Consider the following 22,825-nt stretch of genomic DNA (forward strand, 5'->3'; position numbering starts at 1 on the left):
TTAGCATCACTCCAGTGTGGCCTGTGCTGTCCAGGGCTTAGCCTGTCTCAGTTCTTCCTCCCCAGTGCTGCCTGTTAGTACCCCTTAATAGGCCCAGGTATAGCCTAACCCTCAGTAATTAGCTAGATTGGGCTCACCTGCTCCAGTCAAAGGGAGCTGGACTCAATCTATCTACAGACACCGCTGTGACAGAAGGCAAGCAACGGAAAGTGAGAAGAGTGATACACTTTTTCTGTGTCATATATATATTTTATTTAATAAATACACGTCAGCCTATGCAGACTGCTCTTCAGATTATCCAGATGAGATGGTCACTTTCTTATAGGTAAAAAGAAAAGGAGTACTTGTGGCACCTTAGAGACTAACCAATTTATTTGAGCATAAGCTTTTCGTGAGCTTATGCTCAAATAAATTGGTTAGTCTCTAAGGTGCCACAAGTACTCCTTTTCTTTTTGCGAATACAGACTAACACGGCTGTTACTCTGAAACCTTTCTTATAGGTGTTTCAGAAGAGCTAGGTCTGGGTTTGGGATTTGAAAGAGGGCAAAAATCATGGATTTAGGGATTATGAAAACAGTCTCTTTTAGATATTATAAATATATGGAATGATGAATATTAACAGATGTATAAATGGCACATTCAAATGTGGTGAAGCTTTTATTATGATGATAAAACCTACCCACTCAACATTGCACATGAGAAAATATATGCAACTATAGGGAGGGTATAAAATCACAGGCTACTTGGATGCATGCCACTTAGGACTAATTCCTGCAACTAGAGGAAATGGAATAGGAAAATCAATAAGCATATTCTTAGCATATATTTGTTTATAAGATGCTCCGGCCTCCTGCATTTTTAAGTATTGCTTCATCAATAATTTGATATATAAGTTTACAGAGACAGGGTGACTGTTACTTGTGTAGGATCAGTGACATGTGAAATACATCTCCATGCACAGACTAAATCAATTCACTGCAGGTAGATTCCTCAGAGAAGAGAGGAGGTGACCTGTCTTTGCTTAGGATTTCCACCAGAGGAAAACTGCAATAAATTAGAGAAGATGCTGCTCAATAGATATACTGAATCCCACTGGCCCATTCAGTTCTTGCCTTCTCTTCTTAGACTACTAACAAGAATAAAAAATGTGCTAGTGGATTTGTGATGACTAGAAACTGGATTGAGATTACCAACTCAGATTACATAGGCCACTGAACAGACATCTGATAGTAATGCACTGAAAATCTGCTTTCATATACTCTAGTGTAAATTCTGTGACTTAGAGCAGAATTTGGCCCAATTACTCTCTTTTTGCTGAATTTGAACCAGTGACCTGGGGGTAGAAAGCTCTATATCCCATTACTAATTCCATGAGCCAGTCAGTCCCCTTCAATGTAAACATTTTAAAAAGTTTTTCTGAAAAGACATAAGCAAACTATTGGTATACGAAGAGTGACAAAAATAATAAATTGGAGTTATTCTCCCAATCTATATAGATCCCTAATTTGAAACAGCTCAGATGTTTATTTTTTTTCTCCCTCGGCAGCCCTGACCAGGGGAACTCTGACAGTTAACTCCTCTATCAAAATGTTTCCAGTAAATCCTCTGTCTGCCATTAGCAACCTATCATCCAGACCCCTCATTTTTCTTTCTCCTAATTATAGTTCTTGTCAACTTGCATTACAGATGAATAACACAGAAACATAAAGACAAGCCCTCTGGAAGAAAACTTGCTTAGCTTTACAGGATGAGCAAGCTTAATCATACATAATAATCACAATAATAAGTGGTAATGACTATAACATTTATAATCTTCATTAGACTCCTAGGCAGTAACTTTTTAAAAGAAAAATATGAACAATGAGGAGAAAAATTTAAAATGAAAAAAAAATTATAATTCATGTTAAGAAGGGCAAATCATGTATATTATGTTATTGGGTGTCAGAATCCTCTGAAGCTATTTCTTTCAGCTTTTGGATACAGCCTGTCTACTTCCTAAACAGCACAGGATCCAGGGATGAAGATAAGACACATGTCTGGCTTCCACAGTCAACCTTCAGTATGGCAGAATGAAGCAATATGTAATTCAAAGAGCTCACTTTCAAACATTCCAATGCTGTAAGAGAACTAGAGAGTAATTTGGATAAAATAAGGTTCTTGAACCCCATAAAACTATCTTAAATGTTCTGTGTATCAATTCCAAAACAATTATTCTCTTGGCAAAGTAAAGCCTAGGGCATCATCTGATTGTCCTTCCCAGGTATATGTACAGTATCACTATATCATATCTGTGTCTATTATCTATCTATCTTGATAACCTTGATCGATTAGTCCTTCAGCCCTCATATAGATTGTGTCGATCACAACACATCTTCCATTCTTCTTTTATCCTGGCCTTCCTTCTCCATGTGTGGCCATGCCTTTCTGCAATAAAATCTTCCCATCTCTTTAGAGATCGGCCAAGTGGTTGTTTCAGTTCCCCTGGGTACCACTTGGCAACAGCTGTAATCCATTGATTATCAGTGAGCCTAACTATATGCCCGGCCCATCGCATTTTACTTTACCTGCTTTCAACAATGATATCCTGCACTCCACTCTGCTGTCTGATCACTTCACTGGGGACTCGGTTGCAGATTGAAATCCCCAGAATTCTTCTTTCTGTCGCCCTCTCTGTGACACAGTTGTTGCTCCTCTATCTTTGTCAGCACCCATGTATTGCTGCTGTACAACATTGCTGGCAGTACTGTTGAGCTGAAGAGGTTGGCACATGTTGCCTTGTTGATTTTTCCTTGGGGGACATCCTCGATAGAACTGAATGTGCGCCAACCAGCTTTCTTTCTTTGTGAGATTTCACCTTCCTGATCATGGTGCATGATAATTTCTTGGCCTAAACAGACGTATTGTTCAACTTCTTCTTTTTGTTCTCCCTTGACTATTATTTGGGCTTTTGGCAAGGCATCAGACCACATACATTTCATTTTAGAATGGTTCATCTTCAGTCTGACTTGGCTGCTTTTTGTGTTGTGTTCTCGCAGCATTTTCTGTAGTTTAATAGTTTTTGTCTATCTATCTAGTATATGAAATATGTCAAAATTGTCATGTCATATATGTCAAATAATTATTCCACCTTCGTAACTGATTGTAATAAATGAAAACAGAATAAATAAAATAAAATAAAATAATGATCTTCTGTTTTGCCTCCTCCTGTGAATTTGGAAGCACCAGCCACTCGAATATTAAATAATCCAGTTCAGAAACACTAAACATTTTCTTTTAACAAACTTAACGGGGCAAGTTATTTTGCCATTGACATTCCTATTATAGATTCAGAAGGAACTTATCCAAACAATAAGCCATGATATCGTCTACATTTGCAAAATACCAGGGCAGTTTTAGGGTGGGTTCATGCCTTCAGTTACCTAGAAGTGCATCAATAGCTTACTAAGGCGCACCATCATGTGGTTTATTACAAGTAAAATATCAATAAGTAATTTTATGTTTAATTTTTACAATAAATTAAACAGTTTTGCGAGTAAGTTTCTCTCTGCTACTGTTTTGAATATACTTGTTTGTTACCTTTTTCTATTTTGTTCTCTTTTGTTTAAGGGTCTCTGAACTATTTTGTCTCCTTTAGCCTTCACCTATCTGTCCTCTGAAGTTCTGTCTTGTTTCTATCAGTGGCCTCCAGCCATTTGCAAAATGGTGTCAATTGAGTATCATAACAACATAAATATGGAGCATACAGGATGTGTGAGGAGGTTATACTGGGGAAGCGAGCAATATAAATACTAACCTCTGTATCCTCTCCCCACTCCGCAAAAATTAAACAAAACATTCAAACAAAATATTTACCTCTATTAATCTGTGCTATCTTTTTAGCCCAGACTGCCATGTATGAAGTGATAATATTGTGCTCACTTCTTTATTGCCTGTCTTACATGCTTTCTAAGACATTTTTTGTAGTTATACATTTTGTTCTTGGGCATTCTTTACTATACCCTGAAGCCCCAGGTGCATCTGAATACACTCACAAAATGAATTTCAGCATCTGTGTAAAATATGAATACAGTATGGACATAAAGAAAACAAGAAGTCAGAAACTCCAAATGACCTTGATGTTATGTATGTACTCTGCAATCTTTGATTTTTGTAACGAGAAATCCAGGGGATTCCATTTTCCATCACATGGATTTTTTTTCAGTATACAACTCTATTTAGCTATAAAGTTAATGTTGAAAAATCTGCCGCTTTACTTCTGAAAGCTGTTCAGTTACATAATACATTAAATGTGTCTTTCAAGGTGACCAGGGGACTGTTACTTCATTTATCAAACTTGTTTCCTTTGAATTATGCAACCCTTTAGAAGAATATCTGTAGGTTCCTTGTATCAGTATTAAGGCATGTAAATATCACTAATTCTTCCCAGTGTTTCTTCTTGTTCCTCAGGGTACCCACTGTGCTGCCTAAACCTTTCTTCAGATCTGGGAGGAGGAGCGGGTAATTTTCAGATTTGCCTTGAAAATCTTTCAGCTATAGGGAATATTTCTAATTTATGTATTTTGTTATTACTTAATAGAACAGATCTTGTTAGAACAGACAAAAATAATTTGCAATTTGGCTTGGTTCTGATTGAATAAAAACTACTAGTAGTGAAATTTCATCCTGATACAATATGTTGTTTTCATTCTAAATTTGTTGCCCTAGTTACCAAGTTCCTGCTGATAAAGCCTACACTGTGCTGTACACTTTGGAGTTCAGTCTCTATTGACTCACATTGGAGAACTACTTGGATATTTAAAGGTTATGAAATTTGTATTATGATGTGCTGAAGTCTTTTGAGCAACTAAAGAATCAATTTGAACTCCCTTCCAGGAATGTTTTGGGGTACATAAAATTTCAGTCTTTGGTTAGTTGTAAACTGTAGGAATTAGTTATTTTCCTTATTAGAAAGGGTATTGAATTCTTCAAAGTGATCTGTGAAATCTAATGCATAGAAAACCATGACACAGGGGAAAATTCTCATTGACTTCAGATGTAGGGTCTATCTCACACTTACACTGAGCAGTACCTCACTATACAAGTTAAAATAACATGCAGATCATGAAGAAAATGTAGAAATATGTTGTTTGTACAGTGTTTGCATCACAAATGTAAAGTTCAGTTCCTATCCATATCTACTCTATCTATATTATATTTATATAAAATGTTTGTGTGACTTTTTATGTAATGTTAACAAACATTCCAAAGACCTAGATGACTGCAGGTACTTAAGTCTTCAGTAGACACCCTGAACACTGGCATTTCAATTTTAAACTCAGCTAGTGAATCTCTGCTGTCTTTGGCATTGTCACAGGAACACGCTGAAACCAGACCTGAAAAACTGTCTCCTTCTCACTCCCCCATTTGGAGCTTAGTGCTAAAAAGGGTTGGACGTACAAACACCTCCATACTATAAATGCTAGTTTCCCTTTCAGTACTAACTTTAGCCTGACCCTCTGACTTTCTAATAATAAAAATATGGTAGAAAAGTTGAGTGGCAGAAAGCTGCCATAGCAGCTTAACGGTCCCATTGACGTCACTGGGAAGATGCACGGGACTCTGCACTATGGGTAAAAGTTAAGGGCCTTCAGGGTCAGGTTGTTATATTCTAACCTCCTAGAGCAGAGGACCTGTCTTTTTGCCTGAAAGCACATACGCACTTCTATGGTGCTGTAGAAAGCCTACTGATAGGGCTTTCAAATATCCTAAATCATGGTGCATGAGCTGCAGAAACAGCATGATAGCATCTAAGGTTGTCTGCAGTGTTGGTGTAGCCATGTTGGTCCCAGGATATGAGAGACAAGGTGAATGAGGTAATATGTTTGAGTGGACCATCTTCTGTTGGTTAAAGAGACAAGCCGTAGAGGTTCTCTTCTGTGGAGCTCAGAAACTTGTCTTTTTCACCAATAGAAGTTGGTCCAATAAAAGATATTAACTCACCCACCCTGTCTTTCTCATATTTGCAGTCCTTTGTTGCTTGATCTTTTACCTGGGTTTATCACTTATAATAATGGGGATAAATGTGGTACATACTGTTATGGCAGGTGTCACCGGTTGTTGCTGTTATACATAGTCTTCATGTTCCTTTTTCTTGGGTGACAGCAAATATTCACTCTTCGGAAGACATGCTGGGTGGCAGTGTTAGTTTTGTTATGCAAGTTTCTGTGCAGCATCAGTTGTATGACCAGCAGGAGAATTTGGTCTCAAATTAGAGTCAATTCTTGAGACAGAGTTGCTTCATGGGAAGTGGCCATTGGTATTGAACTGAAATTGCTGAACGACTGGATTGTCCGCATGCTGTTTGGCCATCTCTGTTCCAGTACTGGTGTATATATGTGTAGTATTTACACTTAAAATATACCCAGACTCTGCATCGCTGATTTTCCTCCACTGGGAAGCCGAACTACAAGGTTCTGGACATCTGCTTCCATTTGGAAAAGGGGCAGCAATAGCATGAACAATGGAAAATGAATTAACACGGCATGTTTTGCACAGTGCCTTAAAGCAGTTTATCCATGAATTCGTAGGCAATCACAAAAATGTCAATTAAATAACTAGTACAAAAGAAGGGTGGATCTCCTCAATTGACATTAGTAGCTAGGTGCAGTCAAGCAAAAAATCTGTTTATATATACAAAGGGGGAAATTATAGAACAAGGTGTCTGAACATTTTTGTTAGGTTATTTTTAAGGTCATGCAGCTTATAATACATGTAGTACATAATGTTGCATGGTTCCAAATCCATCCGCATTGTAGGGTACCACAAAATACTAGCTGAATGTTATGAATCCATTACACATGGGCCAAAACCTGTTCTCCTTGCTCACCTGAGTAGGCCCACTGATGTCAGTGAAATGACTCATTTAAGTAAAATCAGCAGTCTTCGGTCTGATATTCTACTTCTGAGATAGATATTAAGAATGTTCCTATAATAGACATTTAATTTTTACCAAATAAAGAATTGCATCTGTTAACAAACAGTTTGAGATCATTTGTACTATCTATATTATTTTGACTTTTAGAGGTGAAGAATGATCTTCTGCAACAATACAACATGAGAAATGAACAGAAACCATTCCAGATGTACAACTTGATGTGACAATAACTATGTAAAACCATGCATAAAAATGACAGCATGTTCCACTCTCTTCTGTCATCTTAATAATCAATAATTTGATGGACATTTCATTAATCACAACTTTCTCCTCTTCCAGTGCAGCCTATCAATAACCTGAGACAAAATCCTGTGCTCCCTCAGAAAGAAACTCATAATAGGAAGGTATACTTCATTTTTTGTTGTCTTTCATCCAGAAGAATCATAAAGCATGTTATATCCTTTATGTGTGTATCATTTTCCCCATTGCTGGAATGCAGGTACTTCTGGTTTGGAGTGCAGCAGCTGCTTCACACTGTTACAACAGTTTAAGACAGAAAATGAAGAATTTATTTACACAGTTGAAATTACAATGTGAATTTAGGCAGGTGGAGTGTAATTATCCTAATTGGAATTTGACCAGGACATCAAGGCTAATAACTCTGGGTGTTGCAAAAAGTGCCATGGGTCCTTTTATGACCACAAGAGTCAGGGACCCTTTCAGCATAATGGCTTTGTGGCTAACCACAAGAACACACTACTGATCTATCCTCTGGAATGAAAAGTTATTGGCAGTGTCATCCTTAAACCTGAGCAAGCAGACTGAACAGTCTGTAAACAACTTGAAGGATCCAAATAGGAGTAGAAACACCCAGAAGCAAGAACCACTTAACTCTGCAAGCTAAACAACACTCCATCAGACACATATTAGGGTCCAAAATATTCAGCTGTTCTATTGCCAGTTCTGTCATTTATAAAGCTGGTCTCTTCAGTAGTATTACACTTGCTTACCCCCACCCCCCTTTAAAAAAAAATTAAATTGCCAGGGTCCAATTCAATCTACTCAAAATGGACTAATTTGTTCAGTAATGTAAGAGCTGGTACAGGTGAGATTTATTACTGGCTGGGTTGTTTTTGTATCCAATAAGAAATGTTCTTGTTCCAGGTTAGCATTTCAGAACTATATATAAACAGAGAGTGAGGGAGGCAGGAGGATGCATGGTATCTGATGCTGTCTTTAAAAGATGAAGGTACTTCTCGTAAAAGTGTATGTTGCTTGCATTATGTGTAATGCTCAGGCAAGTCACTTCACCTCTGTGTGTTTCCCTTCTCACCCTCTGTCTGTCTTAAATGGTGTGACAATCTGTGCTCTTATGTTCACTCTTTTTACAAGTCTATGATAAATTTTGTACAAAGCTTTTTGGGACAGGGACTATCTTTTACTATTTGTTTGTGTAGTGCTTAGTGCAATGGCGCCATGATCTCAGCTAGTGCTTGTAGGCGTCTGTAGCCAGACAGCCCCCCCCCCTCAGACCAGCATTGCTGGAAACACACGGGAGCCAAAACAACAGGGCACTTAACATAAATTCCAGCACAGCCTTTGAAGCTGTGAGAAGCACAGGTGTGCTGTGACAATGTGCCTCTGGGAACATATACAACGATTAGGCTCACAGCAGACAGAGAAGCTGTGACAGACATGGCTCTTAGCCCCTACTAAATAGCGTGATGCACACACCCCAACATCCTAGGTGGGAAAATATTTACCCTGATAAAAGAAGTGTCCAGTAGTCGAAACTTATTGTTTCTCCCTTGCAAGTGTGAACTACTCTTGTGAGAGCTGGCGTCGCCCAGACAGACCAGCCCCAATTTGGCATAAGAAAGGAGAAAGAGAATAAAGAAGTACAGAGGTATAAGTATGGGACCTACAGCACCATGATTTTTGAGTGCTTTTCACTATCTATCTGCTGGTCAGATAAGTGACAGCCTCCCAAGGCTTCTGCAGCTAAGAGGGTCCCTAAGCCTTGTCCCTTATTCGTCTTTCCGCGGAATTGAGTGACCGATCCTGGCTTGGCACCGCTGGAATCGAGAGATGCAAGGAGGGTAAGAAGCACCCACACCTGATCTCCTATCTTTAGTGTACACATATTTTGAAATAGAGCTCTATACTTTGTTTTCTTTTCTTTGGGATTGTGGCTTCTGTTTTGTAACTTGTTTGTGTGTGTAACATCTCTACATTTAAATAAGTAGGCACTAGCAATTTTGTAACCACATGATTAGAATCTAGTTTAATAAATTTTGGTAACCATTGTGCATAAGCCTGACTTGTTTCTCTGGTTTACTGTAAAGCAGCCAACACAATTAAAGAACCTCAGCCGTTTTGGCTATAAAGCCTGGCCATTAGGTGAGAGTACTAAGAGCCTAGCGTTGAGTTGTGCCGCCTCCACGGGGCAAACTCTTGGGGCACCTGTCAGTCAATCCTGGCTGCCCGCTGCGAAGGAGCTCTGAGCTCTAGCAGTTAAAGTCACGGGTGTGGAGAGGCTCTTAGTGCTGCCATTGGGGCACCTGTCAGTCAGTGTTGACTGCCCGCTGCGAAGGAGCTCTGAGCTCTAGCAGTTAAAGTCACGGGTGGTTAGGACCTTGGGGCATCCGTCAGCCTAGCCCGGGCTGCCCGCCGCGAAGGGACAGTGCGTCCTAGCGGTTAAAGTCACGGATGGTATAAACGGGCATAGCTGGCACCTCACCAAACATCCCTGGCCATCGGCTAACAGCGTCACTATAATATGACTATTCATAATCAAATTTTAAAACAATCTGAGAATGTTCAGCCAGTTATATGTCCACTTAATTGGCAAACTTTCTGACACAACATTTAGGAAATATAGGGGACTAAATTAGAGATGATGTGTAAAGTGATGTAGATTCTCAGGAGTCCAAAAGTATAAGTTGGTGGAATTTACTCCCTGAGGAGCCAGCAAAGAGCAGTGTAGCAGGAAAAGCTAATGAAAGTTAAAGTAGAGCCACTACTACCTAATTTAATGTGCACTTTATTCTGGCTCTTCAGCATGTAAGATACACTGACTGACCACCTTTAAACCCATTTACATCTGCTTTTGGATCTGTAACTTACTCTTACACACTTCTGAATGTGGCCCATGGTTTGTCGGTAAAGAACCACTTATTTATAATTGGTAAAAGAGAAGTTTAAAAAAATATTTATTTAGATACAAAAAAGATAAAAACTTGGATGTGCTTTTATAAGAATGATGACACCACAGAAATAAGGAAAGTAGAATTATTGAGAAGTTATTCATATTTAATATAATAAAATAGAACTTTGGAACAGTGTAACCATCACTTATTGTTATACACCGTCAATTTGATGAACAGCATCATACGTTCCTTATTGCAACTCCCGGTGATTGCTATATTGACAATAAAGTGTCCAACTTTTCTAGTTTCGGGAAATGTACATGTACCTATATCACAATCATGTAATAATTCAAACTATCAACTAGTCTCTAGATTTGGTAGTTAAAATAACTGCTGAATGGGTATAATTTTGGCACTACATACCTATAGTCTTTTGGTCTGAGAAACTGTGTTATGAAGTTCACACTCATGCAAAGGGGTTTATTACTGTATACAGTGCATGAACTGGGCCTAAAAATTATACCTTATGTTAGGAATGATGGGGTGTAACTGTAACATTTGGTCATGAAATGTGATAATGAACTGCATTAGTTTTGGAAAGCACTAGCCATAATCAGACATTTGAAAATGATATCACATTACAACCTACATACTCACCTTACTTGATAGTATCTATTAAACCCTAAGTTTTACTGTTTTGGCTATTATTTACACCAAGAAATGATATTCTATCAGTTTTCACGCAGTTGTTGAATACTGTGCTGGATAACAAAGATCTGAAATGGTGGGCCTAAATTAAAGGGACACTATCAACTAAGTCCTCAATCCTGCAGACAAATGCATGTGAGCTATTTCATGTATAGGCGTAGTCCCATTGACCTATGGTCCTTGCACAACCATATCTGACTTCAGTGGAAGTTTTGGGAGATGCTAGAAATGCAGAATTTGAAGCCCTTATTATATATCTACAATGCCACAGTTTAAAGGGACACTGTCAACTTCAGTGGGTTTACTTGCAAGTATTTGCAGGATCAAGGCCTTAAAAATTACATTCTGTGTGAAGAGGTTTCACCAACTGTTTTCATAGATAACATCTAAGATTACGATAGCTGAAAAGATTAGAGAAAAATGTTTTCTGGTTTCTGTCCATTGGACAGCACATTGTATAGTCTCATCTTCACTACTTCACCCACACAGTCAATGAGAAAGTCAGTTTCCCCCTTTTGTCTGTGGTGATTCTTTTGGTCAAAAGGAATGGAGAGAAAAACATTTTAAAAAATTGAAATGTGGCTACAACATCACAAAAATTGGCAGGAGGGATCAGGTAAGTGTAGGATATAAAACTACTTTAAACTCCTTTTTTAAAAAGCTGGAAAGATTGAAGTTAACAGTATCCCTTAAAATTGTGGCAGATACATAAGGTAAGGATTCCAATCTCACAGTTCTAGCACACCCCCAAACTTCCTCTAAAGTCCGGTTTGGTTGTATAAGGAATACAGAATCAAGCGCAATAAATGGGAATGTTTAAAGCATTTAGTGAACCCTGAATTCTTTTAGTTGGTGGAAGTAGTCCTATTAATACAGTTTAAATTGCTGTTAGGAATTATGTAATAATGATATATGTCAGGAAAAACTGCTTCCTTTATGTATGCTTATTTTTTAATAGTTACATGCATCCACTTGCCCTGGTCACTTAAAACCTATGCAGGTAGTTAGTCCTATTGAGCTAAATGTAAAATAAATTGTGCTTTTTGCAGGATTGGGACCTAGCATCTCATTTGTAGAGGTTTGTAGGGGACAAGGTTTGCATTTATATATGACACTGCAAATATGCTCATTAAAAATATCCTTAAAACTAAACGGTGGTAATTTGAGCTAAAGCTTTTGAGTGGTTCATTTGTATAGTAGACTGGATTCTGATATAAAGCACGCTATACATTCTGAGTCCTTTATATTTGTTTAAAACAGGGCTATCTGGAAAAGAGTACATCTGAAATTTCTAAAAGCCACATTTAAAAAAAAACACATTTTTTTCTTGCAAGAAAGATGTCTGCAAAGTTTTAAACTGATATCTGGTAATATTGATTTTTGAAGGTGTCACTGATGTTTTTTTAAACCCTACTTAGTCTACATGCGTGTAATATTCACTTTTTAATAATGATTTGCTGTTCTGTATCTTGTGCTATTAAAGATTTCTTTTAAAAACGCTAACAGACTTTTAAAAATCACAGCAGATTCTGCACATAGTTATTAAAGTCATAAGTATTATGCTATGGCGAAAAATTCCCTCAAAAGGAATTGTAGTAATAATAATAATAATAAAGCCAAGGGCCTGAGGGTTTTCTATGGGCGTACAAACATTTCATTCTCGTTTTCCTGATATGCCCCTTTAATCCCATGCAAAGGAAATGGGAGAAATCCATGACCAAATGCGACCACCACTAAGTATGAGGCAGTTTGCCTGACAGAGTTTAGATACAAATACAGGTAGGGGAGGAAAATGACATACTGCAGCAACCTGCCCGTTATTGCTCCTTCCCCCTAGCGCTGTGGAAATCTGTCTCTGTCTCTCCCTCCGGCTTTCCTGTAATTCTCCCCCTCAGCCAGATCGGCTGGATGGAGATAAACCCTCAGAGGAGGCAGACAGGGAGGAGGCAGATCCTCGCACACACAGGGAGGGATAGAACGCTGCGGCGACGACTTTGCTCTTTAAATTGGGCTCAAAGCCGATTACAGCTGATCTCCCACGTGACGTTTCCCTTTCTGGCTCCCGGCGGAGTTTGCTGGGGGATCCTCGCGGCCGCGGCGCGTCTCTCCCCGCAGCGGGAGCAGCTCGGGCTCCGTGCGCAACTTTTTTGGCCACGGGAAGGCAGGGAGAGGAGCGACCGCGCGTCGGCCTGGCAGCTCGGGATGCTTCGCCCGGTGCCTGAGGGTTAGCGCGGGGCGGCGGCGGCCCCTCAGAGCGGCAGCCCCGGAAGAGCCGCCCAGAGGGAAGCAGCAGCACCAAGCCCGCGAGGACAGCACCAGCCCGACTTTCCCACCCCCAGCCCAGGAGGGAGCAGCCGCGGCGCAGGCGGGAGAGCAGCCCCGGGACCCTCCAGCGCGTCCGGCCGGAGGGGCTCAGCGCCGGTCCCGCCTCCTCCGAGAGCAGCCCGCAGCCGGGCGGGCGGAGCGCCGCGGCCGGCAGCTGGCCGTCGGTGCAGGCAGAGCCCATGAGGCACCGTCGCGGCTCGGCGGGGCTGTGAGCGCCCGGCGGCAGTTGCCGTATGCGGGGCAGGGCGGGCGGGCAGTGAGGCGGAGGAGGAGGAGGCGGAGGCCGACCCGCTGCCCAGGCACCATGCAGAAGAGCGTGCGCTACAACGAGGGGCACGCCCTGTACCTGGCCCTGCTGGCCCGCAAGGAGGGCACCAAGCGCGGCTACCTGAGCAAGAAGACGGCGGAGACCAGCCGCTGGCACGAGAAGTGGTTCGCGCTCTACCAGAACGTGCTCTTCTACTTCGAGAGCGAGCAGAGCGCCCGGCCCGCCGGCATGTACATGCTGGAGGGCTGCAACTGCGAGCGGGCGCCGGCCCCCAAGGGCGCCTCCGCCGGCAGCGCCAAGGACACCGCGCTGGACAAGCAGGTACCGGACCCCCGCCCCCCGCGCTTCTCATAGACACGGGGCTTCTCTCTGGTGGGGTCAGCCCCCCGCCCTCACTATAGGCTCATCCCTCCCGCGGGGTCATCACCCCCCCCCCAAGCCTCCGTCATCCAGCGGCGGTCCCCCAGCTATCTCCTTCGGGGCTCTAACATGGACCGGGAGCACCCGCTGCCGTTTCAGTCCGCCTAGGTGTGTGGAGGGGGTCACTAAACGAATCGAAAGTAGCGGTTCAGCTCGAAGTGAAAACGCCTATGCCTTGTAACTACCCTGAGAAGGGCGGCACGCGGTAGGAAAAAACTAGGAGCACAGGAACTGCCACCTCGGGTCCAACCCGTGGGTCCATCCATTCCAGTATCCTCCCTCCGACAGTGGCTGCTTCAAGAGGCAGAGGCAAGAGATCTTGCCTTGTGCCCCGAAGCATGGGGGTTTATCCCTTCCAAACCCTTTTTTTAAATGACCCTAATGTAACTCTGGATGTTCTCATTGTCCATATAAACTAGGGCAGAGATATGTCCCTGGTCTTTTAGCTTGCCCATCTTCCCAGTAGTTGCACTTCCGTGCTTTATACAAGGTGCCTGAGTATTAAAATGTCATGAACGAATGACTTTCCACTATTGAGCAATTAGAGGCTGGGCTCCTCTGGGAGACAACTACATGCCCAATACAGCCAGCCTAAACAGATAAAGAATTCTGGGACAAATGTGTGGCAACAATGTGTATGAGCTTTAAAACTAATCAGATTCCATTTTGGGGCAATGGCAAAACCTGCAGTTCTTTGAGCCATTTTAAACCCTGCTATAGTGAAACCTATTCTAAGAAGCTAGTGGAAGGACCAGGAAAAAGTGGACATAGTCAATTTATACTATGATGTACTTACGGGGCAATCCCCAGAGGAAGGAGGTTGTAAAGGAGAGTAAATCAGACCAATATTTGTCTAATATTTTTAACGCTGAACAAAATTGTAATGGAAACTAAATCATGACACTTTAGAGTCCAGTCCTGCATTTCCTTACTCATGCAACAAAACACAGAGACTGCAGTGAGAGTGGAGGACAGCTCATGTATGGTAAGAGTTGCAGGATCTGGTCCCTAAAGTGGACACTTCTTAAGCCATGGGGTGTTGGGTTTTTGTTTGGTTTTTGGCATGTTGTTGAATATCACATACATCTTTCAAAACAATGAATAAGAGGACACTGCATTTATGCTACATAGTAATGGATCAGATATTCTACTCTAGGCCTCCTCTATTTTAGGATAATGCACCTAATGTGAAACTCTGGTGTCCTTTTATTCACTGCTTTGCTGAAGTCTGTGCATTAAACTTGCATGTAGCATGTGCTGATTCATCTGTGCTTCACAGAAGATATCAACAGGTGTCAAACTGATTTAGAGAAGTTTGGTTACGTCCAAAGAGGAAGGTGCCAGGTGAACTCAGGCATTTGTTTTGAAAGAGGAATAAACCTTTCTCAGCTTATGAAAATCTTCTAGTCCATTTACTTTGTTTAGATTGATATATGTGTTAGAGCTAAATTCAGAAAGTATCTCCTCTTTTGCTGCCTTGTCTTAACTATCCATTTATTAATAGTCCTTTTGGCATTGATATTTTCATGCTTATCTAACTCATCCAACATCTATAGGTAAAAATATACCTAGTTATGCAAATTAACATATGCATGTTGGGATGACTAATAGAACTCTTTTGATTGCTTCTTTGATGTATAATCTCGTCAGGGTGAGTAATTGAAGTGTATGGGAATCCCTGGTTCAAATGAACATGTATTTATTCCTTAATGTCAGTCTTCCAGGACTCTGCATCCCAATCTTTTCATGGGTTTACTGTCTTATGTTTCTATAACTAGTGTTTTTAAAGTGCAGTTAGACTAAGAAAACTATGTGAAAACAGCACCTTTTATGTATCTGCTCTTTGGGTGTCTTTAAGTCATGCTTATTTTACTGACAGAAATAAGACACTTTTTAAAAATGCATTTAGCACAACAGAATTATAGGAGAGCAAGCTGGATTCTATCCTGCTTTAAACATCAACTAAATTGCTAAGTTTTGCCAGAAAATATGTTTATTGAAGATTTGAGAGGGAGAAAGAATACAGTTACAGTTTTCAGATCCTGGTTTGAGTTTGCAAGGATGGCAGTTAGAAAAATTCTCCTTTAGCCTGAAAAATGAACAAAGCTGATATGGAGTTATTGAAAGTAATAAATATGGAACCCTACAATATCACTTTATTCTCAGTACCTCCTTAAAATCATTTTAATTCTCGTCCAAATGTGATAAGTATCCATACAGACAAAAATGTGTGTGTTTTAGGGTTGCCAACTTTGAAGCTATTCCACGAGATTTTTCCCCCAACATGACATACTGTCATTTTCTTAAAATATCCTATTAAAATCTCCCAGATTGCTTTCAATAGTCACCAGGAGATTGATGCCGATTCTGGGAGACTCCAGATCAATCCTGGAGGGTTGGCAACCCTAGTGTATTTTCTAAGAACTACAGTTATATTTTTCAGTGTGAAACAAAACAAAAAAGTATTTGAAAACACATTAACCAGTACTATGCTTCTGTTTTCCTTTTCTTTCTTGAAGCACCTACCTTGATGCACCCATCCTATGAGAAGGGAAAATAATACAACTGAAAAATATGAGCTCTCTGTTTTCATAAAATAGGAGTATAAAGTTATTTGTAACAGACGATAATGAAGGTTCAGCATTTACACTTTCACTTCCACCTGTGCAAGGCTAGCTTCACCAGAAGTATTTGTTGCTTCCATGAGCAGATAAAATGTTGTTTGGTGATTTAAAAAGAATTATTTCCCAGGCAGAGCCTTGTTCTCCAGAAGGGGGAGAAGAGAAGATTTTAAAAAACATCACCTCCCTCAAGACAAGGGAGCTTACCTTACACACTTAGTTTACCTGGGAAGCTTAGAAACTACAATGATAGGTGTTATACAGTATCCTAAATTAGACAGTGTGAGGTGTGAGGACAGTTTTTTAATCCATAATTCATTTATTATAGCTTGCACTTATGCTTTGGTTTGTCTATTTAGATTTTATCTTACTAGGTGATTTAGGGTTAAAGCAGGTGGGTAACTGCAGTAGACAATGAAAGAAATTGGAGTATGAGATGTCATGACAAAAATAGTGAGACACATCAAAACAAGTAAAAATTCTGGATTGTTTCAAGCAGGTTGTAGTACAATATATAAATGGGAGCCTTTTTAAAGATACTATTTTGCTACTGAGGAAAATATTTCTATTTAAGTTATTTCATGGGATATTCCACTGAAATAGTTGAAAGTATGTTCAATAGCATGGGAAATATGCATTTGTGGGGCTGCAGCACCTCATGTGGTTTGCAAAACCTGCTGATTAATACATTTATCATTCAGTCAATGAAAGATGAAGTTGTAATGTACATTAGACAAAAGAATTTGTTTTCTATCAGTTCTGCCGCTGTGGATTATAGAAGATGCATGCAAAAGAAAAAACATTTGTTTCATTTTTTTTAGTTATTTTACATATCCTTTTGATTTAGAAACTGAATTGATAGTCTTGCTTGTAATGTCATGTATCAGATAAGATCTTTGGAGTTAAGTTTTTCCATTTCAGCAGGATAAAATATCAGTGTTGGTGAATTTCAGCCAGCAAATATGTTTATGTGCAGATGTGCACACTCCCTGATCCCCATCAAACACAAGCAGATAAAGATTCCACATTTTTAACCACTACTAGTGCTGTTAGGCTCTTCCACCAATCTGTCTCAGAGGATTATTACACAAGGACAGTAACTACTGTACAATTTCTAGAGTATACTGAATGCCTTCAGTTTAATGCTCCATTTTTTATAATAATGTATTAGAGACTTGTGGCACTGTTTTAATAATTCTGATATAGTGTGTGCAATTTTTATGGCTCTTGCCTAGTGATAGCAGTGGGAGGACTTTTTAAAAATATTTTTCATCCTGTTTCAAAAAGATTTATTTTAAAAGTGTAGTTTCTGATTCAATATTAAAGAAATTATATAATCCATGAATAAATGGACATTCAGTTGTTTTTATAGTTAATGACCTTTTATGGAGCTTTTAATTTTCCCCAATGTATTTTGAACTCAAAACTTTGAATTTTAGAAGAGCTTTTTGATAAATAACTTCTGCACATGAGAGTCATCGCCATCTGTTAAATCCTATTTTAAATTAATTTTAAAACAGGTTTATTTAAAACATGATAATATAGAAATAGTTTAGTTTGTAAGCCACCAATCTGAAAGTGAAAATATTATACACTGAAAAGTTTAAAGTCTGATTCAAATTAAAATGTGTCTTTCCCACCCCTAATAGAACCACAAGCCATAAACCAGAAACAGGTGGAGCTCCTGGCATGCCAATACTTCACTATGACTGTGGTTTTGAGAGAAAATATCTTTGTGTTTCAGAAGGTCATTAAAGAAAAATTACTTAATATCTGTAAGTGATTAATCTCTTTACAATTAAAATGAAACCCAACCATTCTTCAATGCCTCATTAGAGAATAGAACCTGTGTTCCAGTGAACTCATTCAATTTAGAGAAAAAAGGCTTTATGGAAGTATGGATAGTTGAATAAAAGTTATTCTAAATAGTCTATATTGGGCCAATGCCTATATAATTACAGTTTGTTTTATAACTGTATATGGATTAAGCTCAACATTTAAAATGTAGTTTTATATGATTGAAAAAAATAGTCTTAAAATATTCTAAGCTTTTAGCTTTACTATATGATTTAAGAAAAGTGGGATGATTCTTGCCTTGTACCTTGTCTGAAATAATCTTCCTCCCACTTAACAAAATTAAATGTAGTACTAAGTCTGTGTCCCCTCAGATTAACAAAATCCAATTATTTGAATTTTTACTGTTGCCTGTAGCTCTATATTTATTTAGTTTTGCTGTGCTTCTATTGATTAAGGGCAGAGAAATTATATGATGTGTGAAACCTCTTTATTTTAAATGCAGTTACTGAAATAATGAAAAAGACACATGCCATCAGACCATGCTCATTTAATTTTTTTAAGTAATACAATATAAAATCATACAGTGATTCTGTGTTCAGAGGAGACTATCATAATCAGTTGCCTTTTCAGGTATAATATTGTCCATGATTCTTAAGTCTTTTTAGCTCATCTTAAGTGATCACTTTCCTTACAGTGTATATTTTTTCATGGTCTGTGTGTATATATAAAATCTCCTCACTGTACTTTCCACTTTATGCATCCGATGAAGTGAGCTGTAGCTCACAAAAGCTTATGCTCAAATAAATTGGTTAGTCTCTAAGGTGCCACAAGTACTCCTTTTCTTTTTGCGAATACAGACTAACATGGCTGCTACTCTGAAATTTGCCAGAATAGTTTCCTGGGATGGTCCAAAGCATAGTCCAGGTAGTGTTGCCCACATACTAGAAATGTCCTGCTTTATTTAAAAAGAGTAGGTTAATTTGGCCTCTGATTGTCAATTGTCCATTGAAATGGCAGTGATTCATTTGTACCAACAAATGTAGAGTGTTAGTGGTGATGTTATTGGAATGAAAATATTCTTGGGATGGAAAATGAAATTTACAATTTATTTTTTCTTTTAATTTATTTGCTTTGCCAAAGGAGGAGTTCTTATTTAAAAAAAACAACCCAAAAATCTCTCACTGATATTAGTTCTATTGTGGCGACTTATGTTCCTCGCAAGCATTAAGGGCCCACTGGGACTTTTTGAGTGAGTAGGGATTCTTACATGAGTAAGGGTTTGCAAGATGAGGTCCTTGATGTATCCCCAGATGTCATGGCAGTGAGTGTCATATAACAGTCTAGACTGTGGGCATTAGTTCACAAAATACATCAATGTAAATTTATACATTGCAAGTAGCAGTCTAAAAATTAATTGCTGACACTGCTGTCCTTTTAATGCAAGTTACATTACGAGAGATTGCCTGTGGCTCTTCATGTAGAATTGAAAAGTGAACTTACAGGATGCCACCTGGCCTTCAGGCAACAGGCACTATAAAAATAGAAAAATGTAATTTATGTGATCTCACTATTGATTGAACCAAGCAGAAAAGTGTAGACTCTTCATTTATTTTTAACTGAGAATATATCTGTTTGTTTAGAATTTTGCATATTTTTATATGATGGGAGAATGACTAGGAAAAGCCACAGCTATATCCACAAGTGTTTAATATAACAGAAATGTTAAATTTTATCTTTAAATGCTCATTTTTCACACTTTAAAATCAGTGCATCTGCTTTATATCATTACAAATCAGGCTACCTGCTAATATACAACACTAATGGAGCTGTGTGTCCCAGAAATGAGTCTAAATAAATTAATTAGTAGAACTCATTAATTTCTAAATTGTTTCCCTTTTCAAAATTAATAGAATTCATATGTGTAATGATAATAAGTGGGGAATCAGAGGATACTGACCCCTGTCATGTGATGGGGATATTAACCTTTAGTAACTCTAATCCATGTCAAGTGACTAGGGCCAGGAATGCACAATCAGTCTGTTAGTGGCAACCCTGATCATGTCACACTCAGAGGAAAACTAAAGTAGAGCAAATGACACTACCTCAATGCCTCAGTCTGGAAAGGAACATAGCAGAGTACTGGAGAAGATGCCTGTACCACTTCCGTGGTTTCCTTGAGGCAAGTGGTGTTTCAGCAAAATCAGAGAGGGTGAAATTTTTCACACTGCTGCATGTGGTAGACCCAGGGCCTTTGACTATTTACAATATGTCTGATGGGAACATAAAGAGGAAAGCAAATGACTGGACAATGTCATTCAAAAATATTTTGATCCCACACAAGAATGTCAATTGGCAAAGTCATATTTGCAGAGCTAGTGAAAACTACTTCTCAAACAAAACTGAGAAATACCAGTCAGTGAAAGAATGAAGATGCATCAAATTAAAACTGAAAACCAAGGCATAAGGATAAACTACAGGTGTCAAGAAGTGGCAGAGATCAGATTATTTGCAATAAATGTAGAGGCAATAACAACACAACACAAAGATGTTTACTACACAAAGTGGTGATAGTGACAGTGTCCTTGAGCTTAAAAAAAAACAGAAAAGTTTTATAAAATGAACACAAAACACATATTCTGAGATTTCACTCCCTAATTACATCTATTTCTCAAACATAAGGTACAGACTGTTCAAAATAAAAAGCTTACAATTCTCTTAATAAAACACAAGAACACAATAAACAAGTTCCTGGTCTACTAACTAGTTAGACCCTACCAATTTTTTTATTAGCCCTTAAATACTGGTGAACTTTTACCAATTTCTTTGCCTTTTCAACAGCTAGCCAGATAGAAAACTTGGACCAAATCAATCCACATGTGCTGAAATCACTATTGATTGATTTGGAACTTTCTGAACCGTGGTGCAAATCTTTTTTTAAACTGACTATTCTGAATTCAAGAGTTCTTTGAGAATGTGTTAGTGTGGATCCCAGTGTAGATGCACATGCATCTCCTGTGCATGAGCTTGGAATCTTTAAATAGCTGTGCTTGTCAGGGCCATGCATGTGCCCTGTGCCTCCTTGTGCTCCTATGCAAGAGCATAAAGTTTGGAACAGCTGTGGTCCTCCTCTAATTCCCTGTTACTGCCCATGGGAACAAGATGGAACGTGGACTGTGTCTGACCCAAATTAGCTTTTTTCTAAGGCCTGGTCTACACTACAGAGTTAAGTTGAAAGAAGCCATCTTAAGTTGACCTGTTAATCATAGAATCATAGAATACTAGGGTTGGAAGGGACCTCAGAAGGTCATCTAGTCCAACCCCTTGCTCAAAGCAGGACCAATCCCCAACTAAATCATCGCAGCCAGGGCTTTGTCAAGTCTGACCTTAAAAACTTCTAAGGAAGGAGATTCCACCACCTCCCTAGGTAACACATTCCAGTGCTTCATCACCCTACGAGTGAAAAAGTTTTTCCTAATATCCAACCTAAACCACCTCCACCGCAACTTGAGACCATTACTCCTTGTTCTGTCATCTGCTACCACTGAGAACAGTCTAGATCCATCCTCTTTGGCACCCCCTTTCAGATAGTTGAAAGCAGCTATCAAATCCCCCCCTCATTCTTCTCTTCTGCAGACTAAATAATCCCAGTTCCCTCAGCCTCTCTTCATAAGTCATGTGTTCCAGTCCCCTAATCATTTTTGTTGCCCTCCGCTGGATGTTTTCCAATTTTTCTACATCCTTCTTGTAGTGTGGGGCCCCAAACTGGACACAGTACTCCAGATGAGGCCTCACCAATGTCGAATAGAGGGGAACGATCACGTCCCTCGATCTGCTGGCAATGCCCCTACTTATACATCCCAAAATGCCCTTGGCCTTCTTGGCAACGACTGCACACTGTTGACTCATATCTAGCTTCTCGTCCACTGTAACCCCTAGGTCCTTTTCTGCCGAACTGCTGCCTACCATTCGGTCCCTAGTCTGTAGCGGTGCATTGGATTCTTCCATCCTAAGTGCAGGACTCTGCACTTGTCCTTGTTGAACCTCATCAGATTTCTTTTGGCCCAATCCTCGAATTTGTCTAGGTCCCTCTGTATCCTATCCCTACGCTCCAGCGTATCTACCTCTCCTCCCAGTTTAGTATCATCTGCAAAGTTGCTGAGGGTGCAATCCACGTCATGCTCCAGATCATTAATGAAGATATTGAACAAAACTGACCCGAGGACCGATCCTTGGGGCACTCCACTTGATACCGGCTGCCAACTAGAATGGAGCCACTGATCACTACCCGTTGAGTCCGACAATCTAGCCAGCTTTCTATCCACCTTATAGTCCATTCATCCAGCCCATACTTCTTTAACTTGCTGGCAAGAATACTGTGGAGACCGTATCAAAAGCTTTGCTAAAGTCAAGGAATAACACGTCCACTGCTTTTCCCTCATCCACAGAGTCAGTTATCTCGTCATAGAAGGCAATTAGATTAGTCAGGCATGACTTGCCCTTGATGAATCCATGCTGACTGTTCCTGATCACTTTCCTCTCCTCTAAGTGCTTCAGAATTGATTCCTTGAGGACCTGCTCCACGATTTTTCCAGGGACTGAGGTGAGGCTGACTGGCCTGTAGTTC

The 22,825-nt window shown here is 39.7% G+C and overlaps 1 protein-coding gene and 1 long non-coding RNA gene across 4 annotated transcripts in view; one reads left to right on the forward strand and one right to left on the reverse strand.

Moving 5' to 3' along the window:
• Positions 1–488: 488 nt before the first annotated feature.
• Positions 489–13,604, reverse strand: LOC122465941. 2 transcript variants are annotated; one of them, XR_006291095.1, is made up of 4 exons: positions 13,484–13,604; positions 7,324–7,447; positions 2,565–2,751; positions 489–2,054 (listed from the first exon to the last, which is right to left on the reverse strand). It is a non-coding gene; the product is annotated as an uncharacterized LOC122465941 (long non-coding RNA). The 2 variants fall into 2 exon arrangements; XR_006291094.1 differs by lacking the exon at positions 489–2,054 and having other exon boundaries at positions 2,349–2,751.
• The window catches only part of RASGRF2 (Ras protein specific guanine nucleotide releasing factor 2), a 209,433-nt gene continuing 199,252 nt past the window's right edge, over positions 12,645–22,825 (forward strand). For both annotated transcript variants that reach the window (XM_043547250.1, XM_037903168.2), the window contains exon 1: positions 12,645–13,684. In XM_043547250.1, the coding sequence (XP_043403185.1) occupies positions 13,400–13,684 (285 nt within the window). In that variant the 5' untranslated portion in view covers positions 12,645–13,399. The remainder of the gene's footprint in view (positions 13,685–22,825) is intronic.

This window comes from Chelonia mydas, chromosome 5 (genome assembly GCF_015237465.2).
Source record: "Chelonia mydas isolate rCheMyd1 chromosome 5, rCheMyd1.pri.v2, whole genome shotgun sequence".
Classification (NCBI taxonomy): Eukaryota; Metazoa; Chordata; order Testudines; family Cheloniidae; genus Chelonia; species Chelonia mydas.